The sequence below is a fragment of the Erpetoichthys calabaricus genome, chromosome 8, assembly GCF_900747795.2.
Source record: "Erpetoichthys calabaricus chromosome 8, fErpCal1.3, whole genome shotgun sequence".
Lineage (NCBI taxonomy): Eukaryota > Metazoa > Chordata > Cladistia > Polypteriformes > Polypteridae > Erpetoichthys > Erpetoichthys calabaricus.
The window spans coordinates 151,808,807-151,831,247 of record NC_041401.2 but is presented as its reverse complement, the minus strand read 5'-3'; the positions used below and the strand labels follow the sequence as shown (position 1 = coordinate 151,831,247).

Sequence of the window (22,441 nt, the reverse complement as noted above, 5' to 3'; positions counted from 1 at the left end):
CAGAAATGGGTGGTAGGTAAGGAAAGTTGTGCAGGTTCCTTTTAACAGTTTCTGATTTGAACGTAGAGGACAAACTGTGTTGATGGAAAGTTAAACTTGAAGTGTAATTGTTCATAAGATGCAAAGACATTATTCTTTATACAATTCTCAAATATAAGTATTTTAATCCCAGATGTTTTCCAAACATTAAAAACTGTGTAGGCATGAGAGGGTAGAAAAAGGTGATTATCATGTAGAGGTGCAAGAAATAAAAGCTTCTCTGCTTTAAAGTGCTACCTGCATTGGTTCCATATTCTGAGCGATTGATGGACAACTGGATTATTAGTATATTGATGATAATTTGTATTTACTGGACACAAATTAATTTTAATCCATTCTATAGAATGTCAGCCATTAATGAACTGCACAGTTTACAGGTTCTTATACTGAAACAAAAGAGACTAAGTGCAGAGAATCAAACATCCATCTTATAATAGCAAATATATTATAAATTAAATAAAGTGACTTGCTGTTTCAGTAGCAGTTTTAAAGCTATTTTCAAATGAGATGCTGTAAATGAAAACATTCTGAATAATCTCTATATTTATTATTATGTTTAATCTCATGTTTTCATGCAAAATTGATAGAAAGAAGTTTTAAGATATAATATAAGCTGACAGTGACCAAAGTAGCATAACAGCAAATGGTGGACATAAATAAGAAAGAAAAAAAATAATAACACTGTGTTGTATAATCCACATGTCCTATGCTCAAAACACATGCTTTTCTGCTAAATCAATGTTAAATATATACTTCTGGAATAATAAGTGCAGATCATAAACAGAAAACAAAAGACTTATGGGAACAACTTTTTGAACTGAAGACAGGACTATTGACCACTGAATGATGGGGAGAGGCAGGACTTTAATTCAAAAGTTCATTCCCATGAGGTTTTAGTTTTCTGTTTATGATGTACAGCGATTTTTCCAGAAGTATATTTAAGATCATTTTACCGAAAAAAATCATGCATTGTGTATGTTTTGAGCATGTGATGGGATAACTGACATGTGAATAATACAACATGAACAACTTCCTTTTCCATGGATGTATTTACATCGTTTGTCATTCTACAGCATTGGTCACTATTAGCTCCTGGTAAATCATAAAACGTTTTTCTCTGATTCTACATGAAAACATAAGATTAACATTTTTTGTCAGCCATCACTACAAACTACATAGGGTAGCATTTAAAAAAATATGTGAGTGTATTAGAGAGAATATTTCTTTCAAACCCATACTTAAATCTCCCTTAAGTCTATAAGATCTCTTTCCTGTAATGTGGGGTAGAACCCCAACCCCACTACCGTCAAAAATGAAATTCATGTCCTAAAGACAACTTTTCTTGAACAGCAAACACAGGACAAAAAAAAAACATGAATAAGCTTTTTTATGGCCTATTTTTATAGAACCACATCTTATTCTATCTGTTTTAAAATGAATACTTTCAGAAATGTAGATCAATTCGATTAAAACAGAATCCAGCCAATATTCACATTCTGCTTTAGATATCACTTTCAACTGATTCCTGGTTTACTTTAGGATGCAGCTGCAGAGTGCATGATAATAGTGAAATGTCAATCAAGTAACAAGATTAATCCACAATAGCTTTGCTGTGGTGGCCAAGTTATAAATAAAATGCTCATTCTGAGCAGAGGCGCAAGCCAGTCTCTGTTGCGATTGTTGAACTGGGAAAAGTCAGTACCTCACTAGCATCATTCCCAAAGGGTTTGCCTTACCTCTTTTTGTTGTCGCTCCAGTTCCTTCATTCTGATTTCTCTTGCTTCTGCCCGTGCAGCCCGCTTGGCAGCTAACCGGGCTTCTGCCTGTGAAACAAGAGAGAGGTAGTTTAATTGTCACCTGATAAAAAGTAACTGAAAGGCAAAAATTTAGAACAGAATAACCGTCCTAATTTCACTCATAAGAATAAAGAAATAATTACATTTAAAAAAAAATAGATTAAGTAAATAACATTTCTACCCTATTAATTAGCATAAAATCTATTCAAAAATATTTTTTATAGAAACCCATAAAAATGGTATAAAACTAGGTTAAATTAAGTATGAAAACATCAACATCCTAGTATCAGATGCACAATACATACAACTAGAAGAATACAGTAAAATGTATGCAACAGTGACTTAGAAAATGAGATACAGGGTTGAAATAAAAATGACAGACAGACAGACAGGTAGATAGATAAAGGCTGGCTGTGTCAACTATGTACAGTCAAGTACAGTGTATACAGAAAGTACCAGCACAAGCAGATTACTTGTCCATGTGATATACAGGTGACCCTAATTCAGAAAATACAAATCAAGGAGTGATATTGGTGGAGGAGGGAGAAATTCATATTTAGTGCTATTATTTATAATTAATGTATTATATTATTTATAATTTTCTGTAACCATTGTTTAATACTCTTTGTAAACAACTGCAGGTATGACAATACTTGTTCTGAATTTAAAGTTAAAACTTAATACAAAGATATGGAATAACTTAAATTGCAACAACTTTTAAAAAAGAAAACTGACATTAAAATGTCAGCCTTGTATCAACTATGTTTAAATTTACCCAGCAACCTGAGCCAGAACTATAATGTAAACACAAAGCAAACTTTATGGAAGTGTCTAGAAGCAGTCAAAACACAAACCAATTTAATTGCAGCAGCAGATTTTAGCTATAAATTGGAAACTTTGGAAGCAAAACGGCAAGTATTTTTATTTATATCGTGCTGTATATGCTTTCAGAATGTGTGTCGTTTTAGTACTATGCATATTTTGAGATAATACTGAAAATATGGCTGTTCAGTTATGTGCTGTTTATAATATTATCATCAAAGAATTTTTACATATGCTTTAAAAGTTTGAGTGATCTGCCTAGTGTTACAGAAGCCTCTCATACTTGACAAGAAACAGATTTTAGATAGTAAAATGACAGCCTCTGTTTATATTTGTATGTTCGCTCCTTTTTTGTGTGGGTTTCTTCCAGCAATTCTGGTTTCCTTTAATAAAACTGTATCAGCATGCGTGTCCAAAAGTGAAAAAGCTAAAGATCAATTCCACTCCAAAAGAAAAAGGTTAGAAACATAACATTTTAGCACTCAAAAGACAAACCATTTAATCTCTTTCTTTTTATTTAGCATGAAATAAAGCTTTACCACTATTTTCATTAGCTAGATGGATGTTTAGCAAAGCGTTCATGTCCGAAGGTTAATGCTTATACATATGTTACGATTAATTTTCTTTTAAATAACTTTCGTGAAAGTGCCTAATTAAGTTAACTATCATGGTCGGGCAGATCATGTTTTAGCAAGATAAGAACCAGGCCTGCACATGTTGTCAGTACATCATAGAGCCCACTTACTGCACGATAACACCCACAGTTGTATTCACAACTAATACTCAGGACAATTTAGAGTTGCCAAATAACTTAACATGCACATCTTGAAATGGGTATTGTTTCCACAGAGGTGCATCTTTCATTTTTTTACATTGTATTTGCTCTGATCAAGCTTACATTGACCTGACAGAAGCAATCAAATTGTGATCAAAAATTCTAAGATCTGGAAATTCCTTCAAAAGATAACATACTACCAGCTAGAATAAGCAGAAAGTCTGCCAGATCATGTATAGTGCAGATATTATAGTCTCCATTAACATATTTCAGTATTATAGTTTATAGTAATAAATGCATTTTTAAAATGTGTCTGTTTCAGTTTCTATGGAATGCTTGCCAAAGCCTATAAATGCTCAAGTTTTTGACTTAAACTTGTCAGAGCTTTTACAATAATAACAAACTTTGACAGAATCAAATGCAATCAAACGCTGAACAACAAGATATGAAAAGCAAAGGCAGACCAATGTATAGTTTGTATATGTAAAGGAACTCTCATGCAAACAAATGGTAGAACTTCTTTGGAAACTGCACTGGATATAACTCTTTAATTTAAATATTTTGTATCCCTAAAGATATGGTGTGATATTTAATGAACATATAGTGTAGGGTCAGTTCTATTAAACTGGAAATGACTGATATAATGGCAGTAAAAGATCATTAGTCACTCCTGGCTTAGGGAAACCACATCAAGTGGGAAAAAACAGAGAAGTATACATTACTAGAGGACACAAGAAGAACAAAACAGCACCTATTTTACACTAAGGAATGTCTATAGCAGGCAACTTTCCAAGAAAATATTAGCACTTAGACAAGACAGTCTGCAATCAGTATTAGAACTATATATTAAAGATAGGGAATATATAAACAATTTCCAACACTGATTTTAACATTGCTATTCTAACAAGTTCTAGCCCACATTAGGTTCAGATTCTAATGGAAGCAATGGTATCTACTCCCACAACATGTTAATCATTTTTATGGCATCAAGGATGACAAAAAGGAATTTTGTTTATTAAAAAGATACACTGTGTATTTCATTTAGAGTCACAGTTACAATGCCAAAAATGTTGTAAAACATCCAGAACATTTAATATAAATTAACTTTAGAAGAATGAGGCAAAAAAAACCCAAAACCAAACAAATATTCTGTCATGTTTTATGTTCATCCTGCAAGGTGAACACGCGTTCTATTCAAACTATAAAATAAATAGTATGAATGTTCTATCAAAATAGGAGAATTCAGGATTTTAAATGTTGAACTTCAACAGCCAGTTTAATCTTATTGAAATTTAGCTGCTAAAAAGCAAAGCCTCTATCCTGTAAAAGAAAATGTAATATTGTCATACAATTATTTTTGTGAAAAATGTATGCTACTTTTTTTCTTGGACAGTATGACTGCTCAGAATTTGCACTGCTGCTTCACAGGTCCAAAGATCTGTTCTCAAACTTCAAGTCCTTTTGCACACTCTGAGTGTCCTGAAGATACTTTGTAATCCTCCCACAACCCCAAAGGCAGCACATTAAAATAAACGGGGTCTCTAAACTGACCCTATATCTGTAGAAGTATGGCCAGGAAGGACTACAACTCCATATTTAGTCTCTGACTTGCACCCAGTGCTAACATGGACCCTGTAATGGAATAAACAGATTCATAAAACCAATGAAGGAATATTCTTCTACTTTTACTTAGACAGTAATCTGTCTGTAGAACATACCCTTCTCTAATAATTAAATAAAAATTTCCACCACTTTTAATTCGTCTCTGTTAAATTAATAAATCAAGAATCAAAAAGCACAATAAAAAAAGAGAAGAGGCTCCTCAGACTGAAAGCCAAGGGAATATATACAAAACTATCCACAATTATTAACACAACTGTGCTGTTTCTAGCCACTGTGGGAAGTAGCTTAAGCGCAAATGGATTCTTCTGTTATTCACTGCGGAACCAGTTTAATATAGTTCAGGGCTGCATGGGCACAGATTATTCTGCAAGATGCAGAAAAAGAACCAAAAAGACTGAACCCAACACCATCAAAATATGAACGGGGCTATGTTTTGTTTTGAATGTGCCCTGTCTCTTGGCATGTCAGAGGACTCTTACTTTGTGGTCTGGCCTCACTTGGGGAGGAAAAATGGGAGAGGGAGAGAATTATTCTTTTTCATCTTTTTTACACTAACAACTATAAGAACCAATAAAATAATAGGCACCTTAACAATAATACCTGGCAATAATATGAAATCAAGGTTAAAGGTATTTGATGCAATAATGCACTTCTTTTACTTAAGATTACAAAATGTCCTCAAAGATTCAGAAGCACCATCTCTTAAACCAAATAGTGAATTTTTAAGCTGGAATGTCAGAGGTGTCAATCATGATCTAACAGGCCTAAATGCCAAGATAGTATTTTACAGGAGACTCACAAGTAAGGACCACTTTCGATTACAAAGAGATTGGATTGGCCAACTTTTTCACTCAACTATATAAAAAAAATTAGAGGTGTGGGACTCTTAATACATAAAACAATCTCATTTGTAGTATCTGATCCTGAAGGACAATATCTCATGCTGTTGGGTAATTTATTTGAATCTAAAGTAATTCTGATATATCAATGCACCTAATACGGATGATAGAAATTTCATCCAAAATGTATTTGCATCCATTCCCAATATAAACACTCATAAAATTATAAATGTCTGGAGACTTTGTGTTTTAAATCCTGACCTGGACAGATCTTCAACTGCAGTGGTGATAACATCTAATATGACAAAAACAACAACACAGTTTGTAATGGATCATAATCAGACCCATGGAGAAGCGAGCAGGGGGCACAGCCCCCTAGGATTTATTTATAATAATTTAATGCCCATTATCAAATCTTGCAAGTACAACACTATTGTTATCTTCGATCACAACCCTCTGATCTTGAAGCTTGAATCACTATACCCTACACACCCATTTTGTAGCTAACATTAGAACCCCCTGTAATCAGCAGATTAGAACTTTCGCCTCCATTTTTAGAGACAAATGTATCCTTAAAGGTATCTGCAGGAATGCTCTGGGAAACTCTGAAGGCTTTTTGAAGAGGACATATTTCATATCTTTCCCATAAAAATAAACTGGAGACCAAGAAGACGTCAGAGTTAATTAGTGAAATTACCAAACTAGATCAAGAATAAACACAGGTCTCCAAATAAGGCACTACAGATGAAGATAAAATCATTGACCATAAAAATATAACCTATGCATTTTGAGAGTATTACCGTATATACTCACATATAAGTGGGGTCTTGAAACCCGAAAAATCAATGTTAAAATTAGACCTCGACTTATAAGTGTCACATTTTTGAATGGTCGTATTTTTTTTTTTTTTCATCTTCTTGCCTCCTTCAATCTCATATCAGTTTCTCAGACGCATTGAATTTTGTTGCAGCAGTGCAGTTATAAATTTCTTTTGCAACTTCAACGACGTTTTAATTAAAAACCAGCTTCATATTTTCTTCTGATCGAACGCTCAATTGTAGATAAGGGATGCTCTTACAATAAAGGTGTGTGAGATACAAAAAACACAGATCGGTGCAAACCTCTGCATGACAATCATCATTTTCTACCCTCTCAAACCTTCACAGTATTTAATATTTGGAAAATACTCGGGATTAAAACACTTACAGAATTGTATATAGATAATGTCATTACATCTTATGCACAATTATGCTTCAGATTTAACTTCCCATCAACACAATTTTTCCACTACTTTCAAATCAGAAACTTTGCTAAAAGGATCCTAATCAATTTTTCCCACACCTCACATTCATTTCTACTCCAGAAGAAATACTGATCAGTCTTGAAGACTCATACAGCATCTCAACAATATATAAAAAGATAAAGTTTCTTTCTTTCAAAGATCCTAAGGTACAGTGGGGAAAGGTTCTTTCGCTTAATATCACAGAAAATCAGTGGAAGGCAGCCATGCACAGAATATATGCAGAAACTACTGAATCGTTAAATTTAAAATCTTTTATTGATCACATTTACCTCATTTTATAACTGTCCAAAATGTATCCAGGACAAGATTCAACCTGTGAACGTTATAATCTAGCTTCAGCCTCACTGGACCACATGTTTTGGAAGTGTACCAAATTAATGTAATTTTGGACAAAAATCTTTAATTTCCTATCAGACAGCCTTGGTGTCACAATCACTCCTAAACTGTTAACGGCTGTGTTTGGTGTGCTCCCAGATGGGCTTAAAGTGGAAAAGGACAAATTGATTGTAATTGCCCTTACCACACATGACTAGCACATAGACTTATCTTGCTCAACTGGAAGAATCGCAGCCCACCTTTTCTAAGTCAGTGGTTAACTGATGTTCTATTTGAAATTGGAAAAAATTAAAATCTTGCTTTGAGGATCTGTTCAAAACATTTTTAAAAATATGGCAAGATCAAAATTAATAACATTTTCGAATAAGATATTATATCGATTAAAAAGACAGTCTCCCTTCTTGGTTGTTTTTAAAGATTTGTTCTTACTATTGGCTCTCCCCTCTCTCTCTCTTGGGTGGGGGCTGAAGTTGTGTTTTGTCAAGTTAAACTTGAAAGTAAGGAATGTTACTTTCTTCAAATAAAATAATCATAATAAAAAAATAAATATGGGAGAAAAAAGAAGAAAAGAAGAAGATCTACATAGACACCAAAAGCATCAGAAAGAAAAATGAAATTGTATCCGTTTAAGTCAATTTCATCTGTATTGTCCATGTAGCTTATAAAAATCATAAAAAGCTATTTTTAAAAAGTGTTCGTCTTAATGTACATAATCTTCACATAAAGGAACACAGAAAATGCCTTTTATTCTGGTACAGCTGTGAAGAGATCCTCAGCCAGGTCCTCATACTAAACACTTTCAGTCAAATCTTTTTTTACTTAACCTCTTAAATGTCACATTTTTTCTCAAAAAAACAAGTAAAAAGCATTGCATTTTTTTGCTTGAAAAATAAAATTTTTATTAAATCTGATCTTTCTACTGTAAAACACTAAAGGTACAAAGTCAGAAGTGTAAAAAGTATAATAATGATACAAATAATAAAAATAATGATAAATAATAATAATGATGCTAATACCATATATACTGTTAAAATGTTTCTTTTGTGTTGTATATCTTTGAAAAGGAAAACTGCTTTGGTTTACAGTCATTTAACGGACACTGTTCAACATAAGGATTCGTCTCAACAACAATAATTCTTTTGATTACATCATCATCAAGAAATAACTTCAAGTAAGTAAATGGATCTTGGCTGTCAACATTTACTTTTTTTCCTGGCTGCCCACAAAATCAAAACAAGGTGGTGCTGGTTTACTTGAAGCAGGGTCAAAAGAGACCCAAAGGCAAGTGTCACTTTCAGATTCATCAGAATTACTTTTGGTTTCAATTTCACTGCTTGAAGACAGATTCACTTTGTCATCACTGCTTGTATCACTGTCAAGAGCATGCAACACCTGGGCTGCTGGAAAACGTTTCTTACAAGTCACCTCTATGAGAAGACGTATCTACACAATTACATCGGTAATGCTCGGGCCGGGCGCTTACATAAGACACACCTATACAGTTGCCCGATTAATGCTGAGGACTAACACTATTAGCACTTTTACTGCCCAAGTAATCCTCAGGTCTAACACTTACGTGAGATGCATTTATACATATGACCAAGTGACACTCAGGACTAATGCTTTAACACTGTTTTCACAGCCCGAGTGATGCTCTGGTCTAACACTAGGATGTTAGTAATTATAATAGACACAGTCAATCTGATTTTAAAGCTAAACAAGCAATTTACAAATTATGTGCTATGGGAAATCCAGATGCTGACTGCCTAAAACCAACTGCTTCCAAGAGAAATACAAGGGTTTTAGATCAGATTATCTACAGCTGCAGCGTATGGTTATACATTTGGTCTTAAAGCATTTTATAAAAGTAAGCATAAGGTCAGATTAAATGTTTTTTGGCATTAATCCTGTTTAAACTTAGAAAGGCCATTATAACAGAGTGCTGTTTCCTGAGAATTTAACTATTTTCCAAGTACAATATCATCAAAAAATAGAAAATGAACAGCAATAACAAACTGTACAGGACAAACAGCTGTTTCTCATTTTAGTGTCTTCATCTAGTCAGGAAATCAGAAATACCTGAAATCTCCATTATTCAAGTCACTGTACTACTACACGTGTTACTAAATGATGAAATGATTTGTGGTCCTTATGCAAGGAACAAAATGTATAGTTAATTATGATATAAAAGTCTTCTGATTTCACCTTTAATTTAATCCCACTAAAATGAAAAGCAATGAGATAGTATTGAACTGCTAGAAAAGATGCCATCTGAACACATTTTACTTTTCCTTTTAAACCTTCACTTCCCAACCATATTTATTTAATACATTTTTCATCCATTTTCTAAGCCTGATTACAAGGAGACAGAACCTATTCTTAGAACATCAGGTGCAATGGAGGAACAAGGTTCTTGGTGCTATGAGATAGTAACACTAAATACTGTGCGATGAAGACACCCATTAAAGACTCTACAAAAGATTATTTAACAATGACATCTTTAATTATATTATTTAAATATTATCCAATTTGCAATAACTAAGAAAAAATGGCTGAAGATTTTACCAATGATTGCATTGATCAAATAAACATTAGGTCATATTTATTTAAAATTACATTTACAAGCAGGCAGAGCAACAATACTGTCTTAAATTATTGCTTGTGTGAATACTTTACATGAAACCTGCTATCCAAGTTAAGTGTTTGACAATTTAGGCCAATAATATTGCATTCTAAAAATCTAATGTGATCAGTGCATGACTTTGTCCATATTCACAATGCAAGTTTGATGAACTTACCAAAATACATGTAATCAAACACACAAAAGTGATTATTTAAAAATGTTAACACAAACATGCATATTAAGAGTCAAAAACAAAAGACAGGATGCTATATTTCAGTCTTATCTTTTACTCTTAAAAACAAATTCCTTGAGCAAAAAAATCACTCTGCTTGTGTATATGCTATATATAGTATACTGCAAAAAACTTGCTCTGCTTATGTATATACTTTATATAGTATACTGCTTCCCAGTACCTTACATGATGGTGCTTCCAGTAGATACAGTTTGTGTCAGGCAACATAAATATCTAGCTAAAGAAATGCAGCAAAGAGAATCTATAGGTTATGTTGTAAAAATAGTAGGGAAACAAACACTATGAAATGAATATGTAGATACAGACTCAAATGTGCATACACACACCCGCCATATATATTGACTCCATCGGCGCAGATCACATTCCATTGCTTTTGAATCTACAGGGCACTGCTTATGCTCTGTCTTAAACTACATATTTTTTTGCTAAACTAATACTTTTCTAAGCCCCACTTGAAACAATTTTCATTTTTTCCTCTTACTTACTAATTTGAAAAGACTATCTCATTACACAAAAATCATTAGTTCCTGTGCCACTTTTAACACAAGGTATATTCACCTGGCATCAAAGTTTAATATATTGCCGATAAACAGACTTAACTACAGTAATATTTGATCTCATTAATTATATACCTATTAAAGATATCAAAATAAAATGTTATACATGAGTGTAATGTTTCAAAGCTCTTTTTCTCTAAATTTTTCCTGTGTCATTTTTTCAATGGACTATATTTAATACTAACTGTGCATACCTTCACATTCCTACATATTTTAGGGACAGCTGTTAATTAGTTTGACAATTTCTCTGAGGATTACAGGTAATATTTGATATTTTTCCTAATTTTGGCTATGTCATTGTTGAGGATATTCAAACTCTATCATTAATGCCAGTGTTCAGCCAGTTCTTAAGCTGTACTTTCATGATCACATTCTACTTAATTGTGCCTCCCCACAATGCACAAAAGATCTCACTTTAAAATTTATAAACTGAACATTATTTGTTCTATATTCTAATGTCTAGGTTATACATATTACATTTAAAAAACAGTTTTATTGCTAAATTTTGTGCTGTCAAAATAATTCCAAATATATCAAATAACAATATCAACATACTGTATACCTACCATGTTGGTGTCCAGGATATAAAAATATCTAAAATCATTCTCTTGAATGATGGCTAAACAGTGCAATGTGTGATTCAGAATCCACAAATCAAATGTCTTTCTAATTAAGATACAAGTCTTATATGCTCCTTTACAAGTGGAACAGAATTTAAGTACAATTTAAATTAACTTTTTTCCCTTTCCTTTAAAAATAATTTGCACAGCTGTAAAGGCTTGAGATCCAACTGCTTATTTGTAGAAGACCACTCTTGCAAAGTCTGATGACACCATCTTTTCATTGTAATATACTTGCTTTTCAAGGTTTCCTTTCAGAGTTGCCTATGAAGCGTTACTTTGTTCTTTAATCAGACTATTCAAAGGACTAAATCTTCAAGGAAAATACTGTGGACCACAAACACAATGCTTGCAAAGAAATTTATGCAGTGAAGTACATAAGAAAACAATGAATGGAAAGCAAATGTAACTCTGTGTTCTGCATTTCTATACAATTGCCTTAGTAGTACCTATACTTTTGGTAAAACTAGAAATTATAGATTTTAAGATTTTAAAAGCAATGTAATGTATATTGTATAATGCTTACTATATATAGTTAATATGATGAACTAGTATACATTGTAACAAACTTTACAGAGTCCAAATTCTCAATATCAATGAATAAATAAAACAGTACTTGTGTTATGCACTGTAATAATTTGCAAACTGCTTTCTTTGTGCCTACTCCCCACTACAGAGGAAAACAATTTCATGTTTCACTATCATTAATAAACTGTAATAAATGCTTGCATAATATTCATCCCATGCAAGCAGATTCCACACAGAGACCCATTTTTCTTTTACTATTTTTAATTATATTAATAAACTATGCACATAACTGTCCCTCTTTTCTGTTATATATACAGCTATAACAACTACATTCTATACATATATTTACAAAGTGCCCTTTTAAAATCAAATTTGAAGGCTTAAACCATAAAGGTCAAAAAGGAGTCCACTCAGTGCCTTTTTTGTTACCAAGCTGTTCCAAAATTTCAGCTACAACTTGTTCCAGACTCCCATTACCCTGAACAAAGCTCTTCTGATGCCTGTCTTGCATGCATTTCTATTTCTTTTCCAGTGTATATTTTACTTTAGTTAAAAAAGCATACATCAAGTCTGAAATGGTCTTGTTTTCTTAGCCTGATGTTAAGCCATCTGAAAAACACTGTTTAAAGATTAGGTCCTTTCCTTCCTGGAAGACAGAATTCTCATTCAACCACTTAATGGCAAATGAGACGCCATTAAAACTAGCTTTTATTCCCAATGCTCAAAACACTTTCTGCCTTTGTAGTCAGTAATGTCACCCCTCTGAGTCTGAAACAAAGTACTGGGCTCCCGTTCAAGCCTGTAAATTTCCAAGTTACATTGTGTCTTCCATTACATATGGAAAGATGAGAGAGAGCTCACCAAAATCACAATAAATAGAAAGGGGAACTCCACCAAAAAACGAAAATGCACCTTAAAACATTTTGCACGTAATCCATGGGAAAGCTGGCTTCCTTAATTAAAAAGAACTAGAATTAAGTAAAGTGAATGGACAGCTAAACATAACAGTTAATGCATACTTAAACAAAAGGAAGAGGAAACTATTAGAGAAAAAAAAAATGTTAAAATAAGTTCAAATGCCTAAAAGGATACAAGGATTTCAAAGAATGCTTTCTCAGGAAATCTGGTTTAGTATAGAGTAAGTCATGTTTTGAAGATTTTGGATATGAATCAGTGTGGCACTGTAGCTGAAACCCTGGACCTTAACCAATGTAACAACTCGGAAAATTCTGGCCTTAAAATCACTGTGCAACTCTCAGCAAGTCAGTTAACTTGCTTTTGTTCCACATGTGGAAGACATGGGTTAAGAATTTGAAAGTTTTGTGATCTATTAAAATCATCTCAAATAAAGTCAAATAAACAATAATGTCTGTGATTCCTGCCTTTCATCCCATAATGCTGGGATAGCCTCTGACTCCCTTAACCTGATACTTAACAAGCAGGTCAAAAAACACAGATATATAGAAGAACAGAAGGATGGTCAAGCTCACAAAAGTAAGTGTGTACTGAAAGGTTCAACAATCTCTGCTTAAACTATTCAATAAAACACTGTAGATACTGTGTACTACTAATGCAATAATACAACACATTTTTAAAATTCTTGGAGAAGTTTTCCAAAACAAGTCACAAGTTGCCAATCAAGTTATCCATTAATCCACTGTCTTACCCACTTATCATATCAGTGAATTAGAAAGTGACAAGGCTGAAATCATCAGCCTTACAAGGAACAGCATTAATACCACTTAACTCCCCTTCTTCCAAAACCAGACAAAAATCAAAAAGATTCTGCAAGGTCAGAAAAGATCTACTCCCCACGAAAATGACAAGTAATAACTCATGAAAGATTCATGAAAGCATTATCCATAAGAAAGAGATTTTAGAATTACTAAGGGAGCAGAGTATAGTTAACGGTTTAAAGTAAGATCAAGTATAGCAGTATCCAAGAGCACCAGGAATATTTGCCTACAGGCAAAATTTGTAACCCTGGGTTTTAGAGTAGGATGATGGGAGCCTAGGCATAAAGCATATTACACAAAATAATGCCTCTTTCATAAATAAAGTATGCGCTGTACTGACTCTAGCTGATAAGAATGGTAAAAATCCTAATATTAACTGTAAAAAAGTTCCTTAAGTATCTGTTATAAATCACCACAGTAAGTGTTCTCCACTAACCAATAATGTCTCGAACACCACTAAAGTGACATTAGAAGCATCAACTATGAATTGTCACTTAACCCTAGTACTTGCTAGTAATATATGTCTAATGGCAGCCGATAAAATTAAACACTTTTTAAAAAAATATTTTTGGCATGGTTATGAATGCAGGCCATGCTCAAGGGTACACTAATGTGACGCTCTTTTCAAACAAATCTTTTGTACATATAAACATTTAATGTACTATTCGATATCACAAGTCTAGTGTATGGCTTACAGGGCCTGAATCAGAAGAGATACAGAGGAAGGATTTGGCAGTGAAGCAGCACCTCACATATTTGTTAGTTTATTTTTCAAGTGTTAAGTCGATGACCTGGACAAAGATCAGTGACCCCACTGGGCACAGGATAACCTCAATCCTTCCACCTCCCTCCCCCACCTCTTCCAGTCTAAACAACACAAATGCAATAACACCTAACAAGACAACATCAATAACAGGCACTAGAGTTGAAGGAATTAGCTATTGTCCAAAAGTGCTAAAATACTGAAGCAACAAATGTATGCTGTGCCATGCAGCAATAAATGGAGTATTGCCACTGAACCACCAAACCATTTTCAATCTATCTATTGTCCGGTTCTTTCATAAGATAAATGATTCTGGGTTTGTTACAGATATGATAGACATACTTTCTTATTAAATAATATCAGACGTGGTTACAAACAAACCTGAAAGTGGCAGAGCTTATTATTTAACAAAATATCCTTATTATTTAGCAAAGTTATCTGACAAAGTTAAAATGTTACATATAATCTTTCTGAACATGGCCTATGAAAAATTTGGCTAGGCAATAAGACGTGGTAACAAAACAAAAACAAAATGATACATTAACAAATCAATATTCTTCTACAGGTTAGATATAACATTTCCCAAGAAGTTCAGTATACATCTAAAAAATTCTTTCCTACTTTGCTAGCCATGGGCCAAAGCTTCCTTACTTGGCTCATATGCTCTACCCAAGTCAAGACAAGGGTGTCAAATTACCAGTCACTAATTAGCAGGCCTGCATACAAAGGTGCTATCTTTACTGCAATCAACAGACCACTTTTTTAACATTCTTTTGTAATAAGCATTATCAACATGTATGCTTTGAAAGGCAAAAAAGCCTGATAGCAATCAAAAGTGCTATTTTAACTGGCAACCTTTGAGACTGGGTTTCCACCACACCACACCCAAGTATCATAATTTTGAATACCACTCCACCCTTCTGTTAAAACCATTCCTCAATTAAATATAAGCAGCATGAAAGAAGAAAAAAGCTGCTGTTTGAGTGTATATTTAATGCTGGTCATTACATACTACCACAAAAAAGTTATTTCAAAATAAAAGAAATTCTACTATTTCAGGGATTTTATATGATGGTTACTATGTACTACTGCAGAAAAAAAATGATTGATTTTCAACATAAAAATCTTTTTTATTTTCTTATATTGTACAGTCACTTTCTCCTTTTCTGCTCCCTGGTTCACGCCTGAACTTCAGCTTTTGAAAGCCAAAGGCCGGCAACTTGAACGGTTACATAAAAAACTGGACTCTCTGTTCACAAAAAGATGTACAAAAACCATATACTTTATTACAAGAACTGTATTGCCCAAAGTAAATCTAACTATTATACTTTCATTATTTCTGCCAAAGAAGGAAACACCAAGTCATTGTTTTCACTACTTAACAATATCACACAACCCCCGGATTCTTTACCTTTTCACCTTTACTCAACTGAATTTTACAATTACCTTATGTCCCTTTTAATTAAAAAATCCAGAAGATTCATCCGTCTCTCTGTACGGATTCCTCCAGTACTTCATTTGAATTTCACCCACCAACTCACTCATTTTCCTCTTTTCAGCTTCCTACTTTCTCAGAAATCTCAGATCTTGTCTGTAAGTCTAAGCCATCCACCTGTCAACTGGACCCCCTCCCTACAGTTCTAGTCAAAGCCTACCTCCCCTCTCTGGTCCCCCTTATCTCTGCTATAATCCACTCTTCTCTCACTACTGGTACTGTTCCTTCATCTTTTAAAACTGCTGCAATAACCCCAATACTGAAAAAACCTGGTGCCGATCCGACTAATTTCAGTAATTTCTGTCCTATTTCTAATCTACCCTTCATTTCCAAAATTCTTGAAAAAATAAGTCTATTCAACTTCATTCTCATCTATCTCAAAATAATCTGTATGAACAGTTCCAGTCTGGTTTTCGTCCCCTCCACAGTACAGAAACGGCACTTACTAATGACCTCCTTATGGCAGATGATTCTGGTTTAATTACTATTCTCATCCTCCTTGATCTGAGTGCAGCCTTTGACACTATTTGTCACACTACTCTTCTCAATAGATTATCTTCGATTGGCATTACCCACACTCCACTAGATTGGGTCAGATCCTACCTCTCAGGCCACACTCAATTTGTTCAGCTTAAAACTTTCACATCCCAAACCACCGCTGTTACTTCAGGTGTGCCCCAGGACTCTGCCCTGGGGCCCCTCATTTTCATTATTTACCTCCTTCCCCTTGGCAATATCTTTCATAAATATAACATTAGCTTCCACTGTTATGCTGATGACACCCAGCTCTGTCTCACTAGCAAACCTACTGCTTCCTTTCCACCCTCCTCACTTACTGATTGCATAGCAGAAATCAATTCCTGGTCTTCTTCAAATTTTCTTAAATTAAATAGTTGACAAAACAGGTTCTCCTCATTGGTACAAAATCAACATTATCCAAAACTGATCATTTTTTATTTGTTATTGATAATTCCTCTGTCTCCCCTTCCCCACAGGTTAAGAGTCTGGGTGTCATCCTTGACAGTACTTATCCTTTCAGTCCCACATCAATAACACCTCCTGGTCTGCATATTTCTACTTGCATAACATTAATCGTATTCATCCCCTCCCTCACTCACTCCCCACACCACTGCTATCCTTGATCATAGCCTTGTCACTACTTGTCTGGATTATTGCAATTCCCTTTTCTTTGGTCTTTCTCGCAAATCTCTTTATAAGCTTCAACTGGTCCAGAATTCAGCTGCCCACATCATTACTAGAACCCCCTCTATTCACCATATCACTCCCGTTTTGCAGAAGCTTCATTGGCTTCCAGTTCAGTTCTGAATTCAATTCAAAATTCTCCTACTAACTTTTAAGGCTATCCACAACCTTGCCCCTCCATATCTGTCTGACCTCCTCCATGTTCCCATTCCCTCCCCTTAGATCCTCATCCTCCATGCACTTGACTGTCCCCTTCGTCCGTCTCACCACTATGGGGAGCAGAGCACTCAGTTGCTCTGCTCCCCAGCTTTGGAACTCACTATCACCTGAGCTTAGAAATATTGAATCATTTTCACTTTTCAAATCTAAACTTAAAACTCATTTGTTTAAGACTTCTTTTTCTCTTTGATTACAATTGCTCTGTCTGATTTTAACTTTTGTATTTTACTTTTGTTAATAATGTTTTGTCTATTGTTCAGTGTCCTTGAGTGTTTAGAAAGGCGCCTACAAAAAAATAAAATGTATTATTATTATTATTACTTTAAAAATTGCACAGACTACCTTTAACAGGGGATTTCCCCGTGTTACTGGAAATTGCTGAAACATGACTAACGTTTTACATAGTAATGACAATGGTTATTTTACATTTTATCTTTGAGCAGCTCATAATTTCTCATAAAGGCATTTTGGTTTTTAATAAGCAACATTTGAACCTGTGACACACTAACATTAGTATAAACTATAAAATCTTTATTAAGCTAGGAAACTTTACTCTGAATGAAGCTGATAGTGTTTGGTTGGAAGGCTGCAAAGTCCTGTTGTTCACAGTTCCTAAGTTTTACAGTCAAATCCCAGCCTACTTTCAGACTAAGTGGAACCAGCACCTTTCTACATGTTTTGTCTGTGTAGTCTGGTTTTCTGCCAAATTTCAAAGCATTCCCTGTAAAGAACCACTGATCCTTTCAGGTTTAACTCCTGCTTTACACCCAAAGCTGCCATGATAGATGTTTCCCCAACCCCCAAATCAGGAAATAAGGTGGATATCATCTGAAATAAACAGCAAATAATCTGAACTGACATGTTTGTAACTTGTTCTTCATTTTTTAATGAGACTTAAGCAATAAGCAAGAGCATTTAATAACTTATGTATACATAATATCACTAACCAAAAATGTCAAGTTAATTTCCTATAAATAAACAAATGTAAAAAGATTTTCACATCTATTTTTAGTACGATCTCACGCATAAATCTGTAAAGGAAATAGAAAGAAATTTATCCCACTTACAATTTTTTGAGCCTGGGCAGACAGAAAATATTCTTCCATTGCTGCTATACCTTGTCATAAAAGGACCAAAGATCAAAATTCTGTTGATTAAAAGAAATCTGCTCATACAGTTTCATGGTGATAAACATTTGCTTGGCTTGAAGCAAAGATTTCAGTTACCACAATTAATCCATCTACTGAAAAGACGTCTGGTCCTTCTAAGTATACTTAATTGTAGCCGGGGTATCTTTTTCAGTGTTAAGTATGTGCCGCTGACTTCTCAGGTATATCTCAGGCCTTTGGTGTGATGAATAACAAAAAGCCATTCAAAGCTATTCCATAATGCTGATAATTTGCCAATATCTCTGTTAACTTAGTGAATGCATTGCAAAGGGCTGCCTGTTCGTCACAACACTTGCACGACTGAGCAGGGAATAAAGCCTTTCAGTTCCACCAAGACAGGAAGAGTACCTCCCCTAAATGTTAGACATTAGCTAAGTTAATAATTAGCAAAACAGCTTATGTTTGTTGGAGCTTTTAGCTCTAAGTTCACACTGCTTTACTTTAACAAAATGCTACCTGTTCTTTTTTGCTTGTTTATACCAATATATTTAATCGAAAAGAAAATAAACCATATGCTGAGCTCATTCCAAGCTTTACAAAACTAGAAAAAAAACAAAAGCACTGAAAAAAATGTGACTTTAGTTTACAAGGTCATATTTCAATTTATTATACAGCATATAAAAGTGACCTGAGGTAATGTTATCCATCCATCCATTTTCCAACCCGCTGAATCCGAACACAGGGTCACGGGGGTCCGCTGGAGCCAATCCCAGCCAACACAGGGCACAAGGCAGGGAACCAATCCTGGGCAGGGTGCCAACCCACCGCAGGACACACACAAACACACCCACACACCAAGCACACACTAGGGCCAATTTAGAATCGCCAATCCACCTAACCTGCATGTCTTTGGACTGTGGGAGGAAACCGGAGCGCCCGGAGGAAACCCACGCAGACACGGGGAGAACATGCAAACTCCACGCAGGGTGGACCCGGGAAGCGAACCCGGGTCTCCTAACTGCGAGGCAGCAGCGCTACCACTGCGCCACCGTGCCGCCCTAGGTAATGTTATAATTACCAAAAATACAGATCCCTTAGAATGAGTTTTTAACTACTTGGAGTAATTTAGAATTACATGTTAGCATATATCTGGTATTACTGTCAAGTACACAAAAGCAGAAAAAAACTTGATGATATTTCAGCTTATTTTCAATGTGTTTCTTGAAATTTCATTTATAGTTTATCCAATTTCATAGTGAATGAATTATATATTGACCAACAGTATCTTTATTTTTATAAAGAGCACTTCACAATTAATTGTCATACATGCCTATTTTTTTACGATTACAGCTCAGTTTTTCTATTCTTACAGTTTGAGCTCATAGTCTTTGAAATTAGTCTTTCAATCAAATGATCATAGAGAAAAGCCAAGCAAAATGACACCTTTTATTGGCTAACTAGAAAGATTACAATATGCAAGCTTTTGAGGCAACTCAGGCCCCTTCTTCAGGCAAGATGAAGAAGAGGCCTGAGTTGCCTCGAAAGCTTGCATATTGTAATCTTTCTAGTTAGCCAATAAAAGGTGTCATTTTGCTTGGCTTTTTCTCTACATTCATAATGGCTAACACGGTACAGCACCCTAGTAATCAAATGATCAGTTACTTGAATAACACAACATATTCAGACCTGCTTATTAATCCAAAAGATGATTGCAGGGTGTCAGGTTTACCCTGGAAGCACTAGACAGAGCAGAAACTCTGCGATAGTGCTGTCACAGGGCTCATTCTGCACGCACCTGCACTCACTGGGCCAATGAACAATTCATTGCAGAAAGGTAAATGTGGTTTGACAGAATTATTACTATACTGCTTAGCCATAAGTGTTTTTCTATAAACGTTTGCATCTAAATTTTGGAAATATTTTTAAAAAGTCTCAAAATAGCTAAACAGTGTTGGCCTGTGCAATTCACTCTCAGCCCTATTATATTTAATCTTTTTTATTTAATCAAAACTGTAAATTAAATCAACTAGGTTCCCTTTTCGCCAGTCTTTGAAGAAACTGAAAATCCCAATACTCAAATACATCCTTAAATAAATAGGAATGAAAACACGAAATAACTGGCTCTTTAAGTATTCGCTACCTTTAAAATATGACACGCTGCGTTAAGGCTAAGCCAAATTAGACAACTTTTCCAGTGATTTTCAGTCAAAGCTTTCATTTACATAATCTTAGTGAGTTGGAGGCAGTCAAGAGTGTGCTGCTCCTGAGAAGCCAACAACCTAATGTAATATAAACAGAGACTCAGTTGAACTAGTCTGCAAATCTCTCTCGTAAGTACTAAAACAGAATGGAAAAAAAAGAACAAAAAGAAAGACTGTGGCCAAAGTTGCTCTGTTAACCCTTTGTACAGTGCCATATCCATCAGTGATTTAAATTGACATGGTGCCGCAGCGAGATCAGCAACTATGGTCTGCAAATCTGACATACATCATGACTAGAAGTCGCATAATATTACGTAGATTTTTGAAATAAAGAAAAATGGTTGCTTCACAGCTTAAGTTACATCAGTGGAACCCACCTGAATTTTATTTCAAACTAAAATACGCTTAGCTATTGACAGTGACACAGTTGTTGTTTGGTACAGCGCTTAAAAAAACAAAAAGTGATACAAACTAAGGATCATTCCAAGCAAATCAGTGAAAAGTACACTAAAAAGGGCTACTCAAAGTTGTTAAAAAAATAAAAATAAAAAATGCCCGAGGCACTGAAACCTTCCCCACCACTAAAAACCAAGGTTCATTATAAATATAAAAAATATGAAAGCTGAATCTGCAGTGAGGAGGAGGGATTACTGTATATATATATATATATATATATATACACTAGCAAATACCCGCGCTTCGCAGCAGCGAAGTACTGCTTTAAAATTTTAAATAATAAACTGAGGGAAATTATACCAATAATTATTTGTTAAGGTTCTCTTTGTATACCATGTTGTCAGTTCGCCCCTCCGGTTGTAATATGACCAAGTTGTGCGCTGAGCTTACTCTTGAGCATGCAACGTATAGTTGGCCATGTGAAAAGCAAATCAAGAACAGCAAGACCGCGCCAGCTGCGGAGCTCAGCTCGGAGCGAAATGAAGTGAATGAAATGAGGTGAATGGGAGGGGAGATGATCACGTGACTCCAACACCCGCCTTAACTCTCCATCCCTCCACAAACACAGTCTCTCGGATCCCAACTCTCCTTTATATATATATATAGATAAATGTGTGTATGTATGTATGTGTGTGAGTATATATATATATATATGTATGTGTATGTATGTATGTGTATATGTATATATGTATGTGTATATGTATATATGTATGTGTGTGTGTATGTATGTGTGTATATGTATGTGTATATATATGTTGATATGTGTATATATAGATATATATGTGTATGTAGATGTGTATATGTAGATATGTATATATGTATATATGTATATGTTTACATAACCTCTTTAACACACTACTTCTCCGCTGCGAAGCGTGGGTATTTTGCTAGTTGTGTAATAATGTACAATTAAAAAGGCAATAAAATATTTAGCTATACTATAAAAACTGGTGAATATAAATCTAAGGAAATTATGCTCAGACAACATGAGGCACTGTAGTGGTCAGCACACTACAAAAAAAAGGACATAGTAGCACTTGAGGCTGTGCAAAGAAGAGCAAGCAACTACATCCCAGGACTTAAGGACTATCCTCTGACAGAGACAGAATTAAAACTGTTTCGAGCAGAGGAGGCTGTGTGGGAAC

The 22,441-nt window shown here is 34.6% G+C and overlaps 1 protein-coding gene across 32 annotated transcripts in view; it reads right to left on the bottom strand.

Annotated features, from left to right (window-relative positions):
- The window catches only part of lrrfip1a (leucine rich repeat (in FLII) interacting protein 1a), a 274,944-nt gene that overhangs the window by 136,378 nt on the left and 116,125 nt on the right, over positions 1 to 22,441 (bottom strand). For 29 of the 32 annotated variants that reach the window (XM_051930476.1, XM_051930489.1, XM_051930479.1 and 26 more), the window contains exon 2: positions 1,776 to 1,862. In XM_051930476.1, coding sequence (XP_051786436.1) covers positions 1,776 to 1,862 — 87 coding nt within the window. Of the gene's footprint in view, positions 1 to 1,775; positions 1,863 to 18,597; positions 19,011 to 22,441 lie in introns of those variants that run through there. The other 3 variants (XM_051930478.1, XM_051930487.1, XM_051930505.1) reach the window with 1 other exon arrangement.